The following is a 19,301-nucleotide window of genomic DNA, read 5'->3' as shown; positions in this document are numbered from 1 at the left end:
AACTAACAGGTTATAGAGGCATATGAACTAACAGGTTATAGAGGCATATGAACTAACAGGTTATAGAGGCATATAAACTAACAGGTTATAGAGGCATATGAACTAACAGGTTATAGAGGCATATGAACTAACAGGTTATAGAGGCATATGAACTAACAGGTTATAGAGGCATGAACTAACGAGTTACTTAAGGCATATGAACTAACAGGTTATAGAGGCATATGAACTAACAGGTTATAGAGCATATGAACTAACAGGTTAGCAAAACATATGAACTAACAGGTTATAGAGGCATATGAACTAACAGGTTATAGCATATGAACTAACAGGTTATAGGCATATGAACTAACAGGTTATAAGGCATATGAACTAACAGGTTATAGAGGCATATGAACTAACAGGTTATAGAGCAAACAACGCAGTTATCTACAACACAGGTTGGAATATGGCTTTTATTTCTGTCTGGGCTTCCCCAGTGATTTTACCCATCGCTACTGGTTCCACCTGATGGTGAAACTGGAGTTGCATCTGCTTCATGCACCAATTCATGTTGTTTCCATAACCAGAGAAAGGGTAAAATCACTGGGGAAGTTCATATTACAACCTATGTTTTGTGATGAATTTTGTTTCAAATCAAATTTTATTTGTCACACACACATGGTTAGCAGATGTTAATGCGAGTGTAGCGAAATGCTTGTGCTTCTAGTTCCGACAATGCAGTGATAACCAACAAGTAATCTAACTAACAATTCCAAAACTACTGTCTTATACACAGTGTAAGGGGATAAAGAACATGTACATAAGGATATATGAATGAGTGATGGTACAGAGCAGCATACAGTAGATGGTATCGAGTACAGTATATACATATGAGATGAGTATGTAGACAAAGTAAACTCTGTAATCTGTTTGTTCATATGCCACCGTGGTATATAGGCCTAAGGCGGAGACAATAAGAAGACATAGTGGCTGAATAAAGAGAGCAACCTCTGTCCGGTGGAGTCCACAAAGCATATTGCATGTAACAAACAGTTACATGACCTACAGCACGGTCAAGCAAGTTAATGTTACCGCAAGTCACAAAGAAAACAGGAGCTGCCTCCGGCACCTACTGGTAGAGAAACGCCAATCCTCCTCTCTTTCATGTTGACGAAACGGTCTCTGTCATACAGTACACGCTTTTATTTTGTTGTCCAAGGCTACCTGGCTAAAATGCTGGCCTAACTTCCTTTCATGGGCAAGTTAGCTAGTTTAATGAAAAGCATGAACTGGTGCACACCCAGAGAAAATTATTTAGTGTAGAGGTGCTGATTAACGGAGAATAACCTGGAAGCTATGAAAACAAAGACAGTTGCACACTCCATATACAGTGGGAGAACAAGTATTTGATACACTGCAGGTCTAGGGGACTGCATCACAGCGCTAGCTGTGCCACCAGAGACTCTGGGTTCAGCCCAGGCTCTGTTGCAGCCGGCCGCGACCAGGAGGTCTGTGGGGACTGCATCGCAGCGCTAGCTGTGCCACCAAAGACTCTGGGTTCAGCCCAGGCTCTGTCGCAGCCGGCCGCGACCGGGAGGTCCGTGGGGACTTCATCCTAGCGCTAGCTGTGCCACCAGAGACTCTGGGTTCGCGCCCAGGCTCTGTCGCAGCCGGCCGCGACCGGGAGGTCCGTGGGGACTTCATCCTAGCGCTAGCTGTGCCACCAAAGACTCTGGGTTCGCGCCCAGGCTCTGTCACAGCTGGCCGCGACCGGGAGGTCCGTGGGGCGACGCACAAATGGCCTAGCGTCGTCCGGGTTAGGGAGGGCTTGGCCGGTAGGGATATCCTTGTCTCATCGTGCACCAGCGACTCCTGTGGCAGTGCATGCTAACTAAGGTCGCCAGGTGCACTGTGTTTCCTCCGACACATTGGTGTGGCTGGCTTCCAGGTTGGATGCGCGCTGTGTTAACCTCTAGTGTCGAGCAATCCAGTATCCGGGAGCGTAATCATAGCCTCAAGCTCATTACCATAATGCAACGTTTCCTATTCATGAAAATCGCTAATTAAATTAAATAAATATATTGAAACACAAGCTTAGCCTTTTGTTAACAACACTGTCATCTCAGATTTTCAAAATATGCTTTAACCAAAGCTACACAAGCATTTGTGTAAGAGTATTGATAGCCTAGCATAGCATAGCATTAAGCCTAGCATTCAGCAGGCAACATTTTCACAAAAACAAGAAAAGCATTCAAATAAAAGAATTTACCTTTGAAGAACTTCGGATTTTTCAAAAAATGCTGCAGACAGAAACATTGCAAACGTTGTTTAGAATACCTCAAGGTGAATATCTATTCGATACTATCAGGGTGGCAGCTGGCTTTTCAATGCTGCAGCTGGAGATTACGCAATAATTGCCGGAGGACACCAAGTGACCACCTGGTAAATGTAGTCTCTTATGGTCAATCTTCCAATGATATGCCTACAAATACGTCACAATGCTGCAGACACCTTGGGGGAAACGTGGAAAAGGTAAGCTGACTCCTAGCTCCTCCACAGCCATATAAGTCATTGCCATGAGGCTGTTTTAAAAAATGCGGCACTTCCTGATTGTATTTTTATCTGGGTTTTTTTCTGTAACATTAGTTCTGTGGCACTCACAGACAATATCTTTGCAGTTTTGGAAACGTCAGAGTGTTTTCTTTCCAAAGCTGTCAATTATATGCATAGTCGAGCATCTTTTCGTAACAAAATATCTTGTTTAAAACGGGAACGTTTTTCATCCAAAAATTAAAAGAGCGCCCCCTATATCGAAGAAGTTAAGAAGCAGTGCAGCTTGGTTGGGTTGTGTTTCGGAGGACGCATGGCTTTCGACCTTCGTCTCTCCCGAAGGTTTATTTAAAAATAAAAATGTTTCGGCATCACTGCTTTCTTCAGGGTCAGAAGAAGTCACAGTGATGCTGAAAAAACATTGGTGTTTTTTACCCAATAAATTACTGGGAGGTTATATAGAGTGTGCAACTCTTTGTTTTGATAGCCAACGTTAGCTAGTTAACACTAGCCTTCTGCATATTCAACTTCCATCCTCTCAGTCCAGGGGCAAAAACAATGTATGAATTAATAGTTGGATCTGAATCGTCCTTATAATCATTGGCCAGTACGGAAAATTAAGTAAAACCACAAGTCCAAATCGCTATCGCCATCCATAGCTAATTTAGGAAAGGGACCATTTTTGCTAGCTAGTGTTGGATTCGACATTTTGAACATTGAGCTATTAAAGACATGATAGATCAGACGCATAGTATATTAAGAAGTGAGATCTGTAGAAAAACAGAGTGGCTGTGTAATGTACTGGGTGGACGGGAGGAGATTAAAGGATTGCTATAAGGGAGACAGAAGGAGGGGTTGAGGTCAGGAGGTGGGGTCATATCCCCTGAAGGGAGTAATAAGGGTTTAGTATCCTGTTACCCTCTTCCTGTGGAACCATAAGATGTAAGGATTGGAGAGAAGGAGAAGTGTCTTAAGGGGAATATATATATACCTGTCATGGGAGAAATGTTGGGTTGTCTGAATTACAGCTCTAAAGACACTCTGGGAAGAATTAAACTTGGTTAAGCTTCTCTAGTGTCCGTGAGTTATTTACTCTGAAAAATAAGAACCAAACACTAGCCACCGGAGGACAACAAGGCAATGAGATACAACAATTCAAGTTGTTTCTGTCAATGACGTATTGCTCTCGATGTGATGTAATTGGAGTGAAGCCAAAACCAAACTGGCTTCCCTTGACACTTTTCTCTATATTTTTTTTGGTGTGCCAGGACCATTCACAGTTCAGCTCAACGCTGATTGGCTATTATTATTGTAATGGAGACGCAGGGAGTCAGGAAGCAGGTGCAGTTGGTGTGTTTAAAAGGAACGCGTCTAAACATGAAAAAAGGAAACAATACTCCCTAATGGGTGATACAGTACTAGATAAAGAGGAAGTAATCATTGTGTGATGAAGTCCAGGTATGCCTCATGATGGGTCGCAGTTGTGCGTAATGATTGTTGCCAGGGCCGGGGGGTTAGGAGACGCCGAGCACCGGAGCGGTGTAAACTTCCGACCAACTGTACTCCGCCCAGGGAACCGGGCCACTACCCCTGTCGGTCCTGTCAGTGACTCCTCAGGAACCTCCCAGCTCCTGATTGGTCCTCTCCACCTGCTCTTTGGACTGAGGCCGGCACGTTGACTGTGACCCCCAACTTCTCCATGAAGGCTCTCCATACGTACTCCTTATGTACTCCAGGTTCCAATGGTCAAGGAGGATGAGAAACGGGTCCGTGGTTCCCTCCAGCCAGTGTCTCCACTCCTCTAATGCAACTTCCCCACCAGGAGCTCCCTGTCACCGACGTCATAGTTCCTTTCTGCAGGAGACAGTTTTTTAGAGTAGTATGCACATGGATACAATTTTTTGTGGATTACGTTGATGGTGTGACAGGACAGCCCCACGCCCACTTCTGAGGTGTCCACCTCCACCACGAAGGGCAACATAGGATCTGGGGGTTTCAGCAACGGGCAGAGGTGAAACGCCCCTTCAGTAGGCGTAAGGCCTCATCAGCTGCAGAACTCCACACTAACTTCTGGGGAACCACCTTTAAGGAGAGAGTTGAGAGCAGAGGTGATGGAGCTTCCTGATAAGTTGGCAAACCCCCAACATTTCTGCGGTGGTGGGAAGTTGGCAAACCCCCAACATTTCTGTAGTCCCTTTATGGTGGTTGGGACTGGCCATGACCTGACTGCATCGACCTTCCTCTCCTCCAGAACCCTGCGGGCTGATCTTCCATTCATCCCCCTCCCGGATGAGGATGAAATTGAAGGCCTCCGCAGGTCCAACTTAATAGAAAAATGGGCCCCACGGAGCAGTTTGGTCGGCCGGCAAAAACAGGAGGGGCTAACGGTACTTGGTGGTGATGGCAGTGAGACCTCTGTAGACAATACACAGAGAAAGACCCCCCTCCTTCTTGGCCACGAAGAAGAAACCTGCCGACACAGGGCAGGTGGATGGGCTGATGAAACCCTGTTGGAGGGCCTCCATAGCCTTGGTTTGAGCCCCTGACAGGGGGTAGATGCGGCTGCGCAGAGTCTGGAAGCAGGTTGATGGAACAGTCCCAGATGCGATGAGGAGGGAGACAGGTGGTGCGGGTCTTGGACAAAACCTCCCTGAGATCCTGGTAAACCTCAACTGGTAAACCTCACATCTCAACTGACGTGGAACCACAGGGTCTTCTGTCATCCGGGTGCCCAGGCAGTGATCTCCTTTCTTGACCAGGAGATGGTGGGGTCGTGGCGTTAGAGCTACCGGAGGCTGTTGTGTGTAATGATGGGTTGCCTGGGACGATGGTTAGATCGGCGACGTTGAGTGGGAGTAGACGTGACAATTATATACTTTTTTTAATCAATGGAGGCCAAGTGCTTGCTGGCTTCCTTTGCAATGCTATCGGTAGCAACAATGTCATACTTTCTGATCAGACCGCAACAGATAGTTGGCCTACACATAAAGAGACAGAAGGACGCTGTTTTGCTCGCTTGGATGCTTTTTCCGGTGAGATACATTCAGCCTCATGCGAATTGAATGAGAATTATGAAACAGAGAGAAAAAAGATCATTGTTTTTTTCTTGGTACATTTTTGGGGATGCTTGGCTTCCCTTGGCTTCCCTTGGCTTCCATTGGCTTCCCTTGGCTTCCATGAATACACACCACTGGTTGTTAATAATAGTACAAATGCAGGGTTATCGATTTGCTATTCATTCGTTGCAGCTGCAGCAAGAGTGGAAGTAGAGAAGCACATTTTATGTTTTGTAATAAAGTTTAATAAAAACAGTGTTGACAGTAATGAATAAAAACAGTGTTGACAGTAGTGAATAAAAACAGTGTTGACAGTAGTGAATTAAAACAGTGCTGACAGTAGTGAATTAAAACAGTGTTGACAGTAGTGAATTAAAACAGTGTTGACAGTAGTGAATAAAAACAGTGTTGACAGTAGTGAATAAAAACAGTGTTGACTGTAGTGAATAAAAACAGTGTTGACAGTAGTGAATAAAAAACAGTAAAAACAGTGTTGACAGTAGTGAATAAAAACAGTGTTGACAGTAGTGAATAAAAACAGTGTTGACAGTAGTGAATAAAACAGTGTTGACAGTAGTGAATTAAAACAGTGTTGACAGTAGTGAATAAAAACAGTGTTGACAGTAGTGAATTAAAACAGTGTTGACAGTAGTGAATTAAAACAGTGTTGACAGTAGTGAATAAAAACAGTGTTGACAGTAGTGAATAAAAACAGTGTTGACAGTAGTGAATAAAAACAGTGTTGACAGTAGTGAATAAAACAGTGTTGACAGTAGTGAATTAAAACAGTGTTGACAGTAGTGAATAAAAACAGTGTTGACAGTAGTGAATAAAAACAGTGTTGACAGTAGTGAATAAAAACAGTGTTGACAGTAGTGAATAAAAATAAAAACAGTGTTGACAGTAGTGAATAAAAACAGTGTTGACAGTGTTGACAGTAGTGAATAAAAACAGTGTTGACAGTAGTGAATAAAAACAGCGTTGACAGTAGTGAATAAAAACAGCGTTGACAGTAGTGAATAAAAACAGCGTTGACAGTAGTTAATAAAAACAGTGTTGACAGTAGTGAATAAAAACAGTGTTGACAGTAGTGAATTAAAACAGTGTTGACAGTAGTGACAGTAGTGAATTAAAACAGTGTTGACAGTAGTGAATAAAAACAGTGTTGACAGTAGTGAATAAAAACAGTGTTGACAGTAGTGAATAAAAACAGTGTTGACAGTAGTGAATTAAAACAGTGTTGACAGTAGTGAATAAAAACAGTGTTGACAGTAGTGAATAAAAACAGTGTTGACAGTAGTGAATTAAAACAGTGTTGACAGTAGTGAATAAAAACAGTGTTGACAGTAGTGAATTAAAACAGTGTTGACAGTAGTGAATAAAACTTAAACATGAATTCACTCATAAAAACAGCAGCTCTTTGCTGTAGTCTTTCTCTGATCATGGTTTAAAAGTTATGAGATCTTATGTAGGCTAGTATCAAACCTTGCTGTGGCAGGGATTGTGGAAGCTTTAGGCTAGTATCAAACCTTGCTGTGGCAGGGATCGTGGAAGCTGTAGGCTAGTATCAGACTTTGCTGTGGCCGGAATCGTGGAAGCTGTAGGCACGGTGATTTGAGCTATCCGATTGGCCAGCGGCACTCAATTTAGCTACAGACCTTCCGGAGTTTGTCTTTTCAGACAAATTAAAGGGTTAAAATGGGAACACAGTCTACCCAGAGCGCAAGGCTTCTGAATCAAGTGCACCTACCGTCAACAGGGCTTCTGAATCAAGTGCACCCTCCGTCAACAGGGCTTCTGAATCAAGTGCACCTACCGTCAACAGGGCTTCTGAATCAAGTGCACCTACCATCAACAGGGCTTCTGAATCAAGTGCACCTACCGCCAACAGGGCTTATGAATCAAGTGCACCTACCGCCAACAGGCTTATGAATCAAGTGCACCTACATGCCAACAGGGCTTATGAATCAAGTGCACCTACCAACAGGACTTCTGAATCAAGTGCACCTACCGTCAACAGGGCTTCTGAATCAAGTGCACCTACCGTCAACAGGACTTCTGAATCAAGTGCACCTACCGTCAACAGGGCTTCTGAATCAAGTGCACCTACCGTCAACAGGGCTTCTGAATCAAGTGCACCTACCGCCAACAGGGCTTCTGAATCAAGTGCACCTACCGTCAACAGGACTTCTGAATCAAGTACACCTACAGTCAACAGGGCTTCTGAATCAAGTGCACCTACCGTCAACAGGGCTTATGAATCAAGTGCACCTACCGTCAACAGGGCTTATGAATCAAGTGCACCTACCGTCAACAGGGCTTCTGAATCAAACCCTACCGCAACAGAGCTTCTGAATCAAGTGCACCTACCGTCAACAGGACTTCTGAATCAAGTGCACCTACCGTCAACAGGGCTTCTGAATCAAGTGCACCTACCGTCAACAGGGCTTATGAATCAAGTGCACCTACCGTCAACAGGGCTTCTGAATCAAGTGCACCTACCGTCAACAGAGCTTCTGAATCAAGTGCACCTACCGTCAACAGGACTTCTGAATCAAGTGCACCTACCGTCAACAGGGCTTCTGAATCAAGTGCACCTACCGTCAACAGGGCTTCTGAATCAAGTGCACCTACCGGCCAACAGGGCTTCTGAATCAAGTGCACCTACCGTCAACAGGGCTTCTGAATCAAGTGCACCTACCGTCAACAGGGCTTCTGAATCAAGTGCACCTACCGTCAACAGGGCTTCTGAATCAAGTGCACCTACCGTCAACAGGGCTTCTGAATCAAGTGCACCTACCGTCAACAGGGCTTCTGAATCAAGTGCACCTACCGTCAACAGGGCTACTGAATCAAGTGCACCTACCGTCAAAAGGGCTTCTGAATCAAGTGCACCTACCGTCAACAGGGCTTATGAATCAAGTGCACCTACCGTCAACAGGACTTCTGAATCAAGTGCACCTATACGAATAAAAACAAAAAGGAGTGCCAGTCTTTATCGTTGGCTTTTCTACCGAAATGTTTGGTGGTCGACTAGGAATGCCTTGAAGATCGGCCAGTCGATTGACCGGTTGGTGACCATTGGTCTAAAGTTTGCATGATGATAAGCACATTCTCATATTTAATTTTTTATTTAACCTTTATTTAATATCAAGTTCAGTTTTTATGAATGCCAACTTCTGCCTGAACCAGTGCATGTTTTGGGATATATTTTGATGCATACGCAACGTTTATAAATGAGGCCCTTGGTAAAAACCTTTCTTTGTTTTGTTTACCTCAGTTATAAGTTTCCATTTCATATGTACAGACCCTGGAGCCTATTTGTTATCTGTGTAAGGACCTAGCTGCGCTGTATAGATTTATTTCCTAATTGGATTAAGTGAATATGACTATGTACAGTAAGTCTCTCTGTAGCTCAGTTGGTAGAGCATGGCGCTTGTAACGCCAGGGTAGTGGGTTCGATCCCCGGGACCACCCATACGTAGAATGTATGCACACATGACTGTAAGTCGCTTTGGATAAAAGCGTCTGCTAAATGGCATATATTATTATTATTATTATTATCTCTCTCCTCCATCATGTAGGTCTTCTTCTGTCTGTTGTCTCAGTACAGTAAGTCTCTCATCTCTCTCCTCCATCATGTAGGTCTTCTTCTGTCTGTTGTCTCAGTACAGTAAGTCTCTCATCTCTCTCCTCCATTATGTAGGTCTTCCTCTGTCTGTTGTCTCAGTGGAAGCAGACAGCGTGTTCAGCAGCATAATATTTGTGGATTACTGGCCTAGTACGGCTACTGAGGATGCCCTACACAGCCAGGGTCCGAACCACAGCAGCACACAGGTCCATCTACTGGTCACCTGTAAGAGTGGAGCATGTCATCGAGTCGACGCAGGAAGAGGACTGGACTCTCATAATGTCACACAACTATCAGAAAGGTTTACAGTATTCTGTTCTACACAAGGTTAACTTGAATAACCCATACCAAGTTACATTACATAAGCATTGATAGAAACATGATGCAGAGCTCTATAACTTCCTGTCTACTATGTTTCAGACCATCAGATCCAGGCTGTTTCTCCTCCTTATATAACTTCCTGTCTCTCCTGTCAGACCATCAGATCCAGGCTGTTTCCCCCCTCTATAACTTCCTGTCTCTCCTTTCAGACCATCAGATCCAGGCTGTTTCTCCTCCCTCTATAACTTCCTGTCAGACCATCAGATCCAGGCTGTTTCCCCTCCCTCTATAACTTCCTGTCTCTCCTGTCAGACCATCAGATCCAGGCTGTTTCTCCTCCCTCTATAACTTCCTGTCTACTATCTTTCAGACCATCAGATCCAGGCTGTTTCCCCTCCCTCTATAACTTCCTGTCTCTCCTTTCAGACCATCAGATCCAGGCTGTTTCCCCTCCCTCTATAACTTCCTGTCTCTCCTTTCAGACCATCAGATCCAGGCTGTTTCCCCTCCCTCTATAACTTCCTGTCTCTCCTGTCAGACCATCAGATCCAGGCTGTTTCCCCTCCCTCTATAACTTCCTGTCTCTCCTTTCAGACCATCAGATCCAGGCTGTTTCTCCTCCCTCTATAACTTCCTGTCAGACCATCAGATCCAGGCTGTTTCCCCTCCCTCTATAACTTCCTGTCTCTCCTGTCAGACCATCAGATCCAGGCTGTTTCTCCTCCCTCTATAACTTCCTGTCTCTCCTGTCAGACCATCAGATCCAGGCTGTTTCCCCTCCCTCTATAACTTCCTGTCTCTCCTTTCAGACCATCAGATCCAGGCTGTTTCCCCTCCCTCTATAACTTCCTGTCTCTCCTGTCAGACCATCAGATCCAGGCTGTTTCCCCTCCCTCTATAACTTCCTGTCTCTCCTGTCAGACCATCAGATCCAGGCTGTTTCTCCTCCCTCTATAACTTCCTGTCTACTATCTTTCAGACCATCAGATCCAGGCTGTTTCCTCTCCCTCTATAACTTCCTGTCTCTCCTTTCAGACCATCAGATCCAGGCTGTTTCTCCTCCCTCTATAACTTCCTGTCTACTATCTTTCAGACCATCAGATCCAGGCTGTTTCCCCTCCCTCTATAACTTCCTGTCTCTCCTTTCAGACCATCAGATCCAGGCTGTTTCCTCTCCCTCTATAACTTCCTGTCTACTATCTTTCAGACCATCAGATCCAGGCTGTTTCCCTTCCCTCTATAACTTCCTGTCTCTCCTTTCAGACCATCAGATCCAGGCTGTTTCCTCTCCCTCTATAACTTCCTGTCTACTATCTTTCAGACCATCAGATCCAGGCTGTTTCCCTTCCCTCTATAACTTCCTGTCTACTATCTTTCAGACCATCAGATCCAGGCTGTTTCCCCTCCCTCTATAACTTCCTGTCTACTATCTTTCAGACCATCAGATCCAGGCTGTTTCCCCTCCCTCTATAACTTCCTGTCTACTACCTTTCAGACCATCAGATCCAGGCTGTTTCCTCTCCCTCTATAACTTCCTGTCTCTCCTTTCAGACCATTAGATCCAGGCTGTTTCTCCTCCCTCTATAACTTCCTGTCTCTCCTGTCAGACCATCAGATCCAGGCTGTTTCTCCTCCCTCTATAACTTCCTGTCTCTCCTTTCAGACCATCAGATCCAGGCTGTTTCCCCTCCCTCTATAACTTCCTGTCTCTCCTGTCAGACCATCAGATCCAGGCTGTTTCCCCTCCCTCTATAACTTCCTGTCTCTCCTGTCAGACCATTAGATCCAGGCTGTTTCTCCTCCCTCTATAACTTCCTGTCTACTATCTTTCAGACCATCAGATCCAGGCTGTTTCCCCTCCCTCTATAACTTCCTGTCTCTCCTTTCAGACCATCAGATCCAGGCTGTTTCTCCTCCCTCTATAACTTCCTGTCTACTATCTGTCAGACCATCAGATCCAGGCTGTTTCTCCTCCCTCTATAACTTCCTGTCTACTATCTTTCAGACCATCAGATCCAGGCTGTTTCCCCTCCCTCTATAACTTCCTGTCTCTCCTTTCAGACCATCAGATCCAGGCTGTTTCCCCTCCTCTATAACTTCCTGTCTCTCCTTTCAGACCATCAGATCCAGGCTGTTTCCCCTCCCTCTATAACTTCCTGTCTCTCCTTTCAGACCATCAGATCCAGGCTGTTTCCCCTCCCTCTATAACTTCCTGTCTCTCCTTTCAGACCATCAGATCCAGGCTGTTTCCCCTCCCTCTATAACTTCCTGTCTCTCCTGTCAGACCATCAGATCCAGGCTGTTTCCCCTCCCTCTATAACTTCCTGTCTCTCCTGTCAGACCATCAGATCCAGGCTGTTTCCTCTCCCTCTATAACTTCCTGTCTCTCCTTTCAGACCATCAGATCCAGGCTGTTTCCCCTCCCTCTATAACTTCCTGTCTACTATCTTTCAGACCATCAGATCCAGGTTGTTTCCCCTCCCTCTATAACTTCCTGTCTACTATCTGTCAGACCATCAGATCCAGGCTGTTTCCTCTCCCTCTATAACTTCCTGTCTCTCCTTTCAGACCATCAGATCCAGGCTGTTTCTCCTCCCTCTATAACTTCCTGTCAGACCATCAGATCCAGGCTGTTTCCCCTCCCTCTATAACTTCCTGTCTCTCCTTTCAGACCATCAGATCCAGGCTGTTTCCTCTCCCTCTATAACTTCCTGTCTACTATCTTTCAGACCATCAGATCCAGGCTGTTTCCTCTCCCTCTATAACTTCCTGTCTCTCCTGTCAGACCATCAGATCCAGGCTGTTTCTCCTCCCTCTATAACTTCCTGTCTACTATCTTTCAGACCATCAGATCCAGGCTGTTTCCTCTCCCTCTATAACTTCCTGTCTCTCCTTTCAGACCATTAGATCCAGGCTGTTTCTCCTCCCTCTATAACTTCCTGTCTACTATCTTTCAGACCATCAGATCCAGGCTGTTTCCCCTCCCTCTATAACTTCCTGTCTCTCCTGTCAGACCATCAGATCCAGGCTGTTTCCTCTCCCTCTATAACTTCCTGTCTACTATCTTTCAGACCATCAGATCCAGGCTGTTTCTCCTCCCTCTATAACTTCCTGTCTACTATCTTTCAGACCATCAGATCCAGGCTGTTTCTCCTCCCTCTATAACTTCCTGTCTCTCCTTTCAGACCATCAGATCCAGGCTGTTTCCTCTCCCTCTATAACTTCCTGTCTCTCTTTTCAGACCATCAGATCCAGGCTGTTTCCTCTCCCTCTAACTTCCTGTCTCTCCTTTCAGACCATCAGATCCAGGCTGTTTCCTCTCCCTCTATAACTTCCTGTCTCTCCTTTCAGACCATCAGATCCAGGCTGTTTCCTCTCCCTCTATAACTTCCTGTCTCTCCTTTCAGACCATCAGATCCAGGCTGTTTCTCTGTGGTGACTGCTGCTGTTCCGTTCCTCCAGCGCCTGGTAAACCAGCTTTATCATGTTATGATATTATTATATATATAATATAATAATATATGCCATTTAGCAGACGCTTTTATCCAAAGCGACTTACAGTCATGTGTGCAAACTTTCTACGTATGGGTGGTCCCGGGGATCGAACCCACTACCCTGGCGTTACAAGCGCCATGCTCTACCAACTGAGCTACAGTATTACTCTCTCTGGCCACCAGGTCCATCTCTGAGTCTCATTAGATGTTGTGATGCTGGACTAGTGTGTTTCTCTGTTTCACTGTCGTCTATCCATGACAGACCATCACTACTCCTATCTTCTCTTACTACTCCTATCTTAGTTATCTTATCGTACGACTCCTATCTTAGGAGAATTCAGAGTACAGAGTCAATGTGGAGGCTATATACAGGGGGTACCGGTACCGAGTCAATGTGGAGGCTATATACAGGGGGTACCGGTACAGAGTCAATGTGGAGGCTATATACAGGGGGTACCGGTACAGAGTCAATGTGGAGGCTATATACAGGGGGTACCGGTACAGAGTCAATGTGGAGGCTATATACAGGGGGTACCGGTACAGAGTCAATGTGGAGGCTATATACAGGGGGTACCAGTACAGAGTCAATGTGGAGACTATATACAGGGTGTTACGGTACAGAGTCAATGTGGAGGCTATATACAGGGGGTACCGGTACAGAGTCAATGTGGAGGCTATATACAGGGGGTACCGGTACAGAGTCAATGTGGAGGCTATATACAGGGGGTACCGGTACAGAGTCAATGTGGAGGCTATATACAGGGGGTACCAGTACAGAGTCAATGGGGAGGTTATATACAGGGGGTACCGGTACAGAGTCAATGTGTAGACTACAGTGGGGAGAACAAGTATTTGATACACTGACCATTTTGCAGGTTTTCCTACTTACAAAGCATGTAGAGGTCTGTAATTTTTATCATAGGTACACTTCATCTGTCAGAGACGGAATCTAAAACAAAAATCCAGAAAATCACATTGTATGATTTTTAAGTAATTAAGTTGCATTTCAACAGCAGAATGATTTATGATAATTTTGTTATCCAGAATTTGAAGTGGGCTTAATGGGTACGTGTCCTAATTGGTCCACTTATTCTGCATCTTCTAGAATAATCTCCTGATATGGAACTGGAGCGACTTTTTACAGTCTCATAACTCCCTGTTAGTGGTCCACAATGTGGAGACAAAACATCTGGGGTTTGGATCATTGTGGAGTGACACTTAAATACATTTCTCTATCTGACATGATCTGACTCTGCTGTTGTTTCTGATAGTCCCTGGTTAACAGGCTCTGATCATGTTTCTGATGGTCCCTGGTTAACAGGCTCTGATCATGTTTCTGATGGTCCCTGGTTAACAGGCTCTGATCATGTTTCTGATAGTCCCTGGTTAACAGGCTCTGATCATGTTTCTGATGGTCCCTGGTTAACAGGCTCTGATCATGTTTCTGATGGTCCCTGGTTAACAGGCTCTGATCATGTTTCTGACGTCCCTAACAGGCTCTGATCATGTTTCTGATGGTCCCTGGTTAACAGGCTCTGATCATGTTTCTGACGGTCCCTGGTTAACAGGCTCTGATCATGTTTCTGACGGTCCCTGGTTAACAGGCTCTGATCATGTTTCTGACGGTCCCTGGTTAACAGGCTCTGATCATGTTTCTGATAGTCCCTGGTTAACAGGCTCTGATCATGTTTCTGATGGTCCCTGGTTAACAGGCTCTGCTGTTGTTTCTGATGGTCCCTGGTTAACAGGCTCTGATCATGTTTCTGACGGTCCCTGGTTAACAGGCTCTGATCATGTTTCTGACGGTCCCTGGTTAACAGGCTCTGATCATGTTTCTGATGGTCCCTGGTTAACAGGCTCTGATCATGTTTCTGATGGTCCCTGGTTAACAGGCTCTGATCATGTTTCTGATGGTCCCTGGTTAACAGGCTCTGATCATGTTTCTGACGGTCCCTGGTTAACAGGCTCTGATCATGTTTCTGACGGTCCCTGGTTAACAGGCTCTGATCATGTTTCTGACGGTCCCTGGTTAACAGGCTCTGATCATGTTTCTGATGGTCCCTGGTTAACAGGCTCTGATCATGTTTCTGACGGTCCCTGGTTAACAGGCTCTGATCATGTTTCTGATGGTCCCTGGTTAACAGGCTCTGATCATGTTTCTGATGGTCCCTGGTTAACAGGCTCTGATCATGCAGAGGAATGGGAAGATCCTCCTCCAAGACATGGTAGACAGGAGAGTAGTGTGCTGCTTCTCCCTCCCAGACACTCATCTCCTGGCCAATCCCTGGAATCCTGTGTTTCTACTGGACCCCACACAGCAGTCTCTGCTCATACCAGGTACTGGAACGTCTTGCAAGATAAAAAAGATAAACATTTAATTTCATACTCTGCTTAGATTTATATGACATGGACCAATTATACTAAACCAACGTTTGTGTTGCATGGTTCTGAAGCCTCTGTTCATAAGAGGTTCTGGAACAATGGCCAATAGTGTATCTTGAAAGCATAAATGACTTAAATGTAATGTAATGTAATATTTTATACATATTTTAATCTAGATTATTTCTGGATTTAGTTTAGTGCTGAGTTGAGGATGACAACGTTTAAGACAACAGGATTCTAATATCCCAGAACTCTTTGCAACAATATGATCAGTTATGGTAGTAAGTAATGTTGCTGGTAGTTAGTAATGTTGCTGGTAGTTAGTAATGTTGCTGGTAGATAGTAATGTGACTGGTAGTTAGTAATGTTGCTGGTTGTTAGTAATGTTGCTGGTAGTTAGTAATGGCTCTGTAGTTAGTAATGTTGCTGGTAGTTAGTAATGTTTCTGGTTGTTAGTAATGTTGCTGGTAGATAGTAATGTTGCTGGTAGTTAGTAATGTTGCTGGTAGATAGTAATGGCTCTGTAGTTAGTAATGTTGCTGGTAGTTAGTAGTGGCTCTGTAGTTAGTAATGTTGCTGGTAGTTTGTAGTGGCTCTGTAATGTTGCTGGTAGTTTGTAGTGGCTCAATAATGTTGCTGGTAGTTAGTAGTGGCTCTGTAGTTAGTAATGTTGCTGCTAGTTAGTAATGTTGCTGGTAGTTAGTAGTGGCTCTGTAGATAGTAATGTTGCTGATAGTTAGCAATGTTGGTGGTAGATAGTCATGTTGCTGGTAGTTAGTAGTGGCTCTGTAGTTAGTATTGTTGCTGGTAGTTAGCAATGTTGGTGGTAGATAGTAACGGCTCTGGTAGATAGTAATGTTGCTGGTAGATAGTAACGGCTCTGGTAGATAGTAATGTTGCTGGTAGATAGTAACGGCTCTGGTAGATAGTAATGTTGCTGGTAGATAGTAACGGCTCTGGTAGATAGTAATGTTGCTGGTAGATAGTAATGTTGCTGGTAGATAGTAATGTTGCTGGTAGATAGTAATGTTGATGGTAGATAGTAATGTTGCTGGTAGATAGTAATGTTGCTGGTAGTTAGTAACGTTGCTGGTAGATAGTAACGGCTCTGGTAGTTAGTAATGTTGCTGGTAGTTAGTAATGTTGCTGGTAGATAGTAATGTTGCTGGTAGATAGTAACGGCTCTGGTAGATCGTAATGTTGCTGGTAGATAGTAACGGCTCTGGTAGTTAGTAATGTTGCTGGTAGTTAGTAATGTTGCTGGTAGTTAGTAATGTTGCTGGTAGATAGTAATGTTGCTGGTAGTTAGTAATGTTGCTGGTAATGTTGCTGGTAGATAGTAATGTTGCTGGTAGATAGTAACTCTGGTAGTTAGTAATGTTGCTGGTAGTTAGTAATGTTGCTGGTAGATAGTAATGTTGCTGGTAGATAGTAACAGGTCTGGTAGATAATAATGTTGCTGGTAGATAGTAATGTTGCTGGTACATAGTAACAGCTCTGGTAGATAGTAATGTTGCTGGTAGATAGTAATGTTGCTGGTACATAGTAATGTTGCTGGTAGTTAGTAATGTTGCTGGTAGATAGTAACGGCTCTGGTAGATAGTAATGTTGCTGGTAGATAGTAACGGCTCTGGTAGATAGTAACAGCTCTGGTAGTTAGTAATGTTGCTGGTAGATAGTAACAGCTCTGGTAGATAGTAACAGCTCTGGTAGATAGTAGTGTTGCTGGTAGATAGTAATGTTGGTGGTAGATAGTAACGGCTCTGGTAGATAGTAGTGTTGCTGGTAGATAGTAGTGTTGCTGGTAGATAGTAGTGTTGCTGGTAGATAGTAACATCTCTGGTAGATAGTAATGTTGCTGGTAGTTAGTAATGTTGCTGGTATATAGTAACGGCTCTGGTAGATAGTAATGCTGCTGGTAGATAGCAATGTTGCTGGTACATAGTAATGTTACTGGTACATAGTAATGTTGCTGGTAGTTAGCAATGTTGGTGGTAGATAGTAATGTTGCTGGTAGATAGTAATGTTGCTGGTAGATAGTAATGTTGCTGGTAGTTAGCAATGTTGGTGGTAGATAGTAATGTTGGTGGTAGATAGTAATGTTGCTGGTAGATAGTAATGTTGCTGGTAGATAGTAATGTTGCTGGTATATAGTAACGGCTCTGGTAGATAGTAATGCTGCTGGTAGATAGCAATGTTGCTGGTACATAGTAATGTTGCTGGTACATAGTAATGTTGCTGGTAGTTAGCAATGTTGCTGGTAGATAGTAAAGGCTGGTAGATAGTAATGTTGCTGGTAGTTAGCAATGTTGGTGGTAGATAGCAATGTTGGTGGTACATAGTAATGTTGCTGGTACATAGTAATGTTGCTGGTAGATAGTAATGTTGCTGGTAGATAGTAATGTTGCTGGTAGATAGTAATGTTGCTGGTAGATAGTAATGTTGCTGGTAGATAGTAATGTTGCTGGTAGTTAGTAATGTTGGTGGTAGATAGTAATGTTGCTGGTAGTTAGTAATGTTGCTGGTAGATAGTAATGTTGCTGGTAGATAGTAATGTTGCTGGTAGTTGCTGGTAGATAGTTGCTGGTAGATAGCGGCTCTGGTAGATAGTAATGTTGCTGGTAGATAGTAATGTTGCTGGTAGTTAGTAATGTTGCTGGTACATAGTAATGTTGCTGGTACATAGTAATGTTGCTGGTAGATAGTAACGGCTCTGGTAGATAGTAATGTTGCTGGTAGTTAGTAATGTTGCTGGTAGTTAGTAATGTTGCTGGTAGATAGTAATGTTGCTGGTAGATAGTAACGGCTCTGGTAGATAGTAATGTTGCTGGTAGTTAGTAATGTTGCTGGTAGTTAGTAATGTTGCTGGTAGATAGTAATGTTGCTGGTAGTTAGTAAAGTTGCTGGTAGTTAGTAAAGTTGCTGGTAGTTAGTAATGTTGCTGGTAGTTAGTAAAGTTGCTGATACATAGTAGTGTTGCTGGTAGTTACTGACCTACAGGATATCAACATAGCCTTTAACTATTATATAAAATAACTCAATTCAGTTTTAATGGTGGGATATTAAGCAATTCCTTCCCCCCCAGGTGATCAGCGTCCCGGTCCTGACAGTGGGGAGGAGGGGGAGGACAGAGGGAGTCGACTCTTTGTGTTCCGTCTCCGAGATGCTGCGGTCGTCAAGCCGTACAGACACGAATATGTCGGCAGAGCATCATCACCCCAGGGCCAATCAGGGACAGGCACCTCTAACTTGGAGGAAACATGCAACCTCTATTTCCAACAAAGGTTTGTTTACAGGCTCAGCTCTGTTTAAGAACGGATTTATTTAGCCTTTCTAGGTGCAGGAACAACTGTCAGTCCAACTGCTATTACTGTACCTACAGCTAAACGCCATTATCACAATAATATGTTGTCTTTCCAGATCAGTTTGGACTCATCCAGACACGCGTCAAAATGAATCTCTGATTGTTTGTTCCTGTTAAACACTAGTTGCTGAAACAGAGTTGATGACATCAGAGTGTGAAACAACCGGTATTTAATACTGTGTTCGGTTCTAAATAAACAGAGTACAAACTAACGGTAGGAAAGCTCAAACCAAGGTATTCACCCAATGGGTCAGACAGCTGAACAGACAAAACGTATTTAAACAAGCACTGGAATTTACCCTTCCTCCTATGCTGAGTCTCCTCCTTGCACATCTGGACAGCCAAAACATCTCTGTTGCTGGACAGGACTTTAGTGATGCCTGTTCTTTCTCACTTAATCTGACCTCGGCCCAAATCCCTCACTCCTCCCCAACTCACGGCCGTCCTGTTGACTCGTCCCAGACTGAGGCCCTTCTCCTTTCCATAGGATACCTGGTGTCTAAAAATAACATGTTATGACAGAA

The 19,301-nt window shown here is 44.2% G+C and overlaps 1 protein-coding gene across 1 annotated transcript; it reads left to right on the top strand.

The window, feature by feature from the left end:
* Nucleotides 1–9,263: 9,263 nt before the first annotated feature.
* On the top strand, nucleotides 9,264–18,697 carry LOC124029594 (WD repeat-containing protein 93-like; the record flags this gene model as incomplete). Its single annotated transcript, XM_046341253.1, has 4 exons — nucleotides 9,264–9,517; nucleotides 12,945–13,005; nucleotides 15,212–15,368; nucleotides 18,499–18,697. Coding segments are annotated over exons 3-4 (347 nt in total), but the record flags the coding sequence as incomplete, so codon positions are not given.
* Nucleotides 18,698–19,301: the final 604 nt, after the last annotated feature.

The sequence above is a fragment of the Oncorhynchus gorbuscha genome, unplaced genomic scaffold (genome assembly GCF_021184085.1).
Source record: "Oncorhynchus gorbuscha isolate QuinsamMale2020 ecotype Even-year unplaced genomic scaffold, OgorEven_v1.0 Un_scaffold_6912, whole genome shotgun sequence".
Classification (NCBI taxonomy): domain Eukaryota; kingdom Metazoa; phylum Chordata; class Actinopteri; order Salmoniformes; family Salmonidae; genus Oncorhynchus; species Oncorhynchus gorbuscha.
This window is presented reverse-complemented; position numbering and strand designations above follow the sequence as displayed.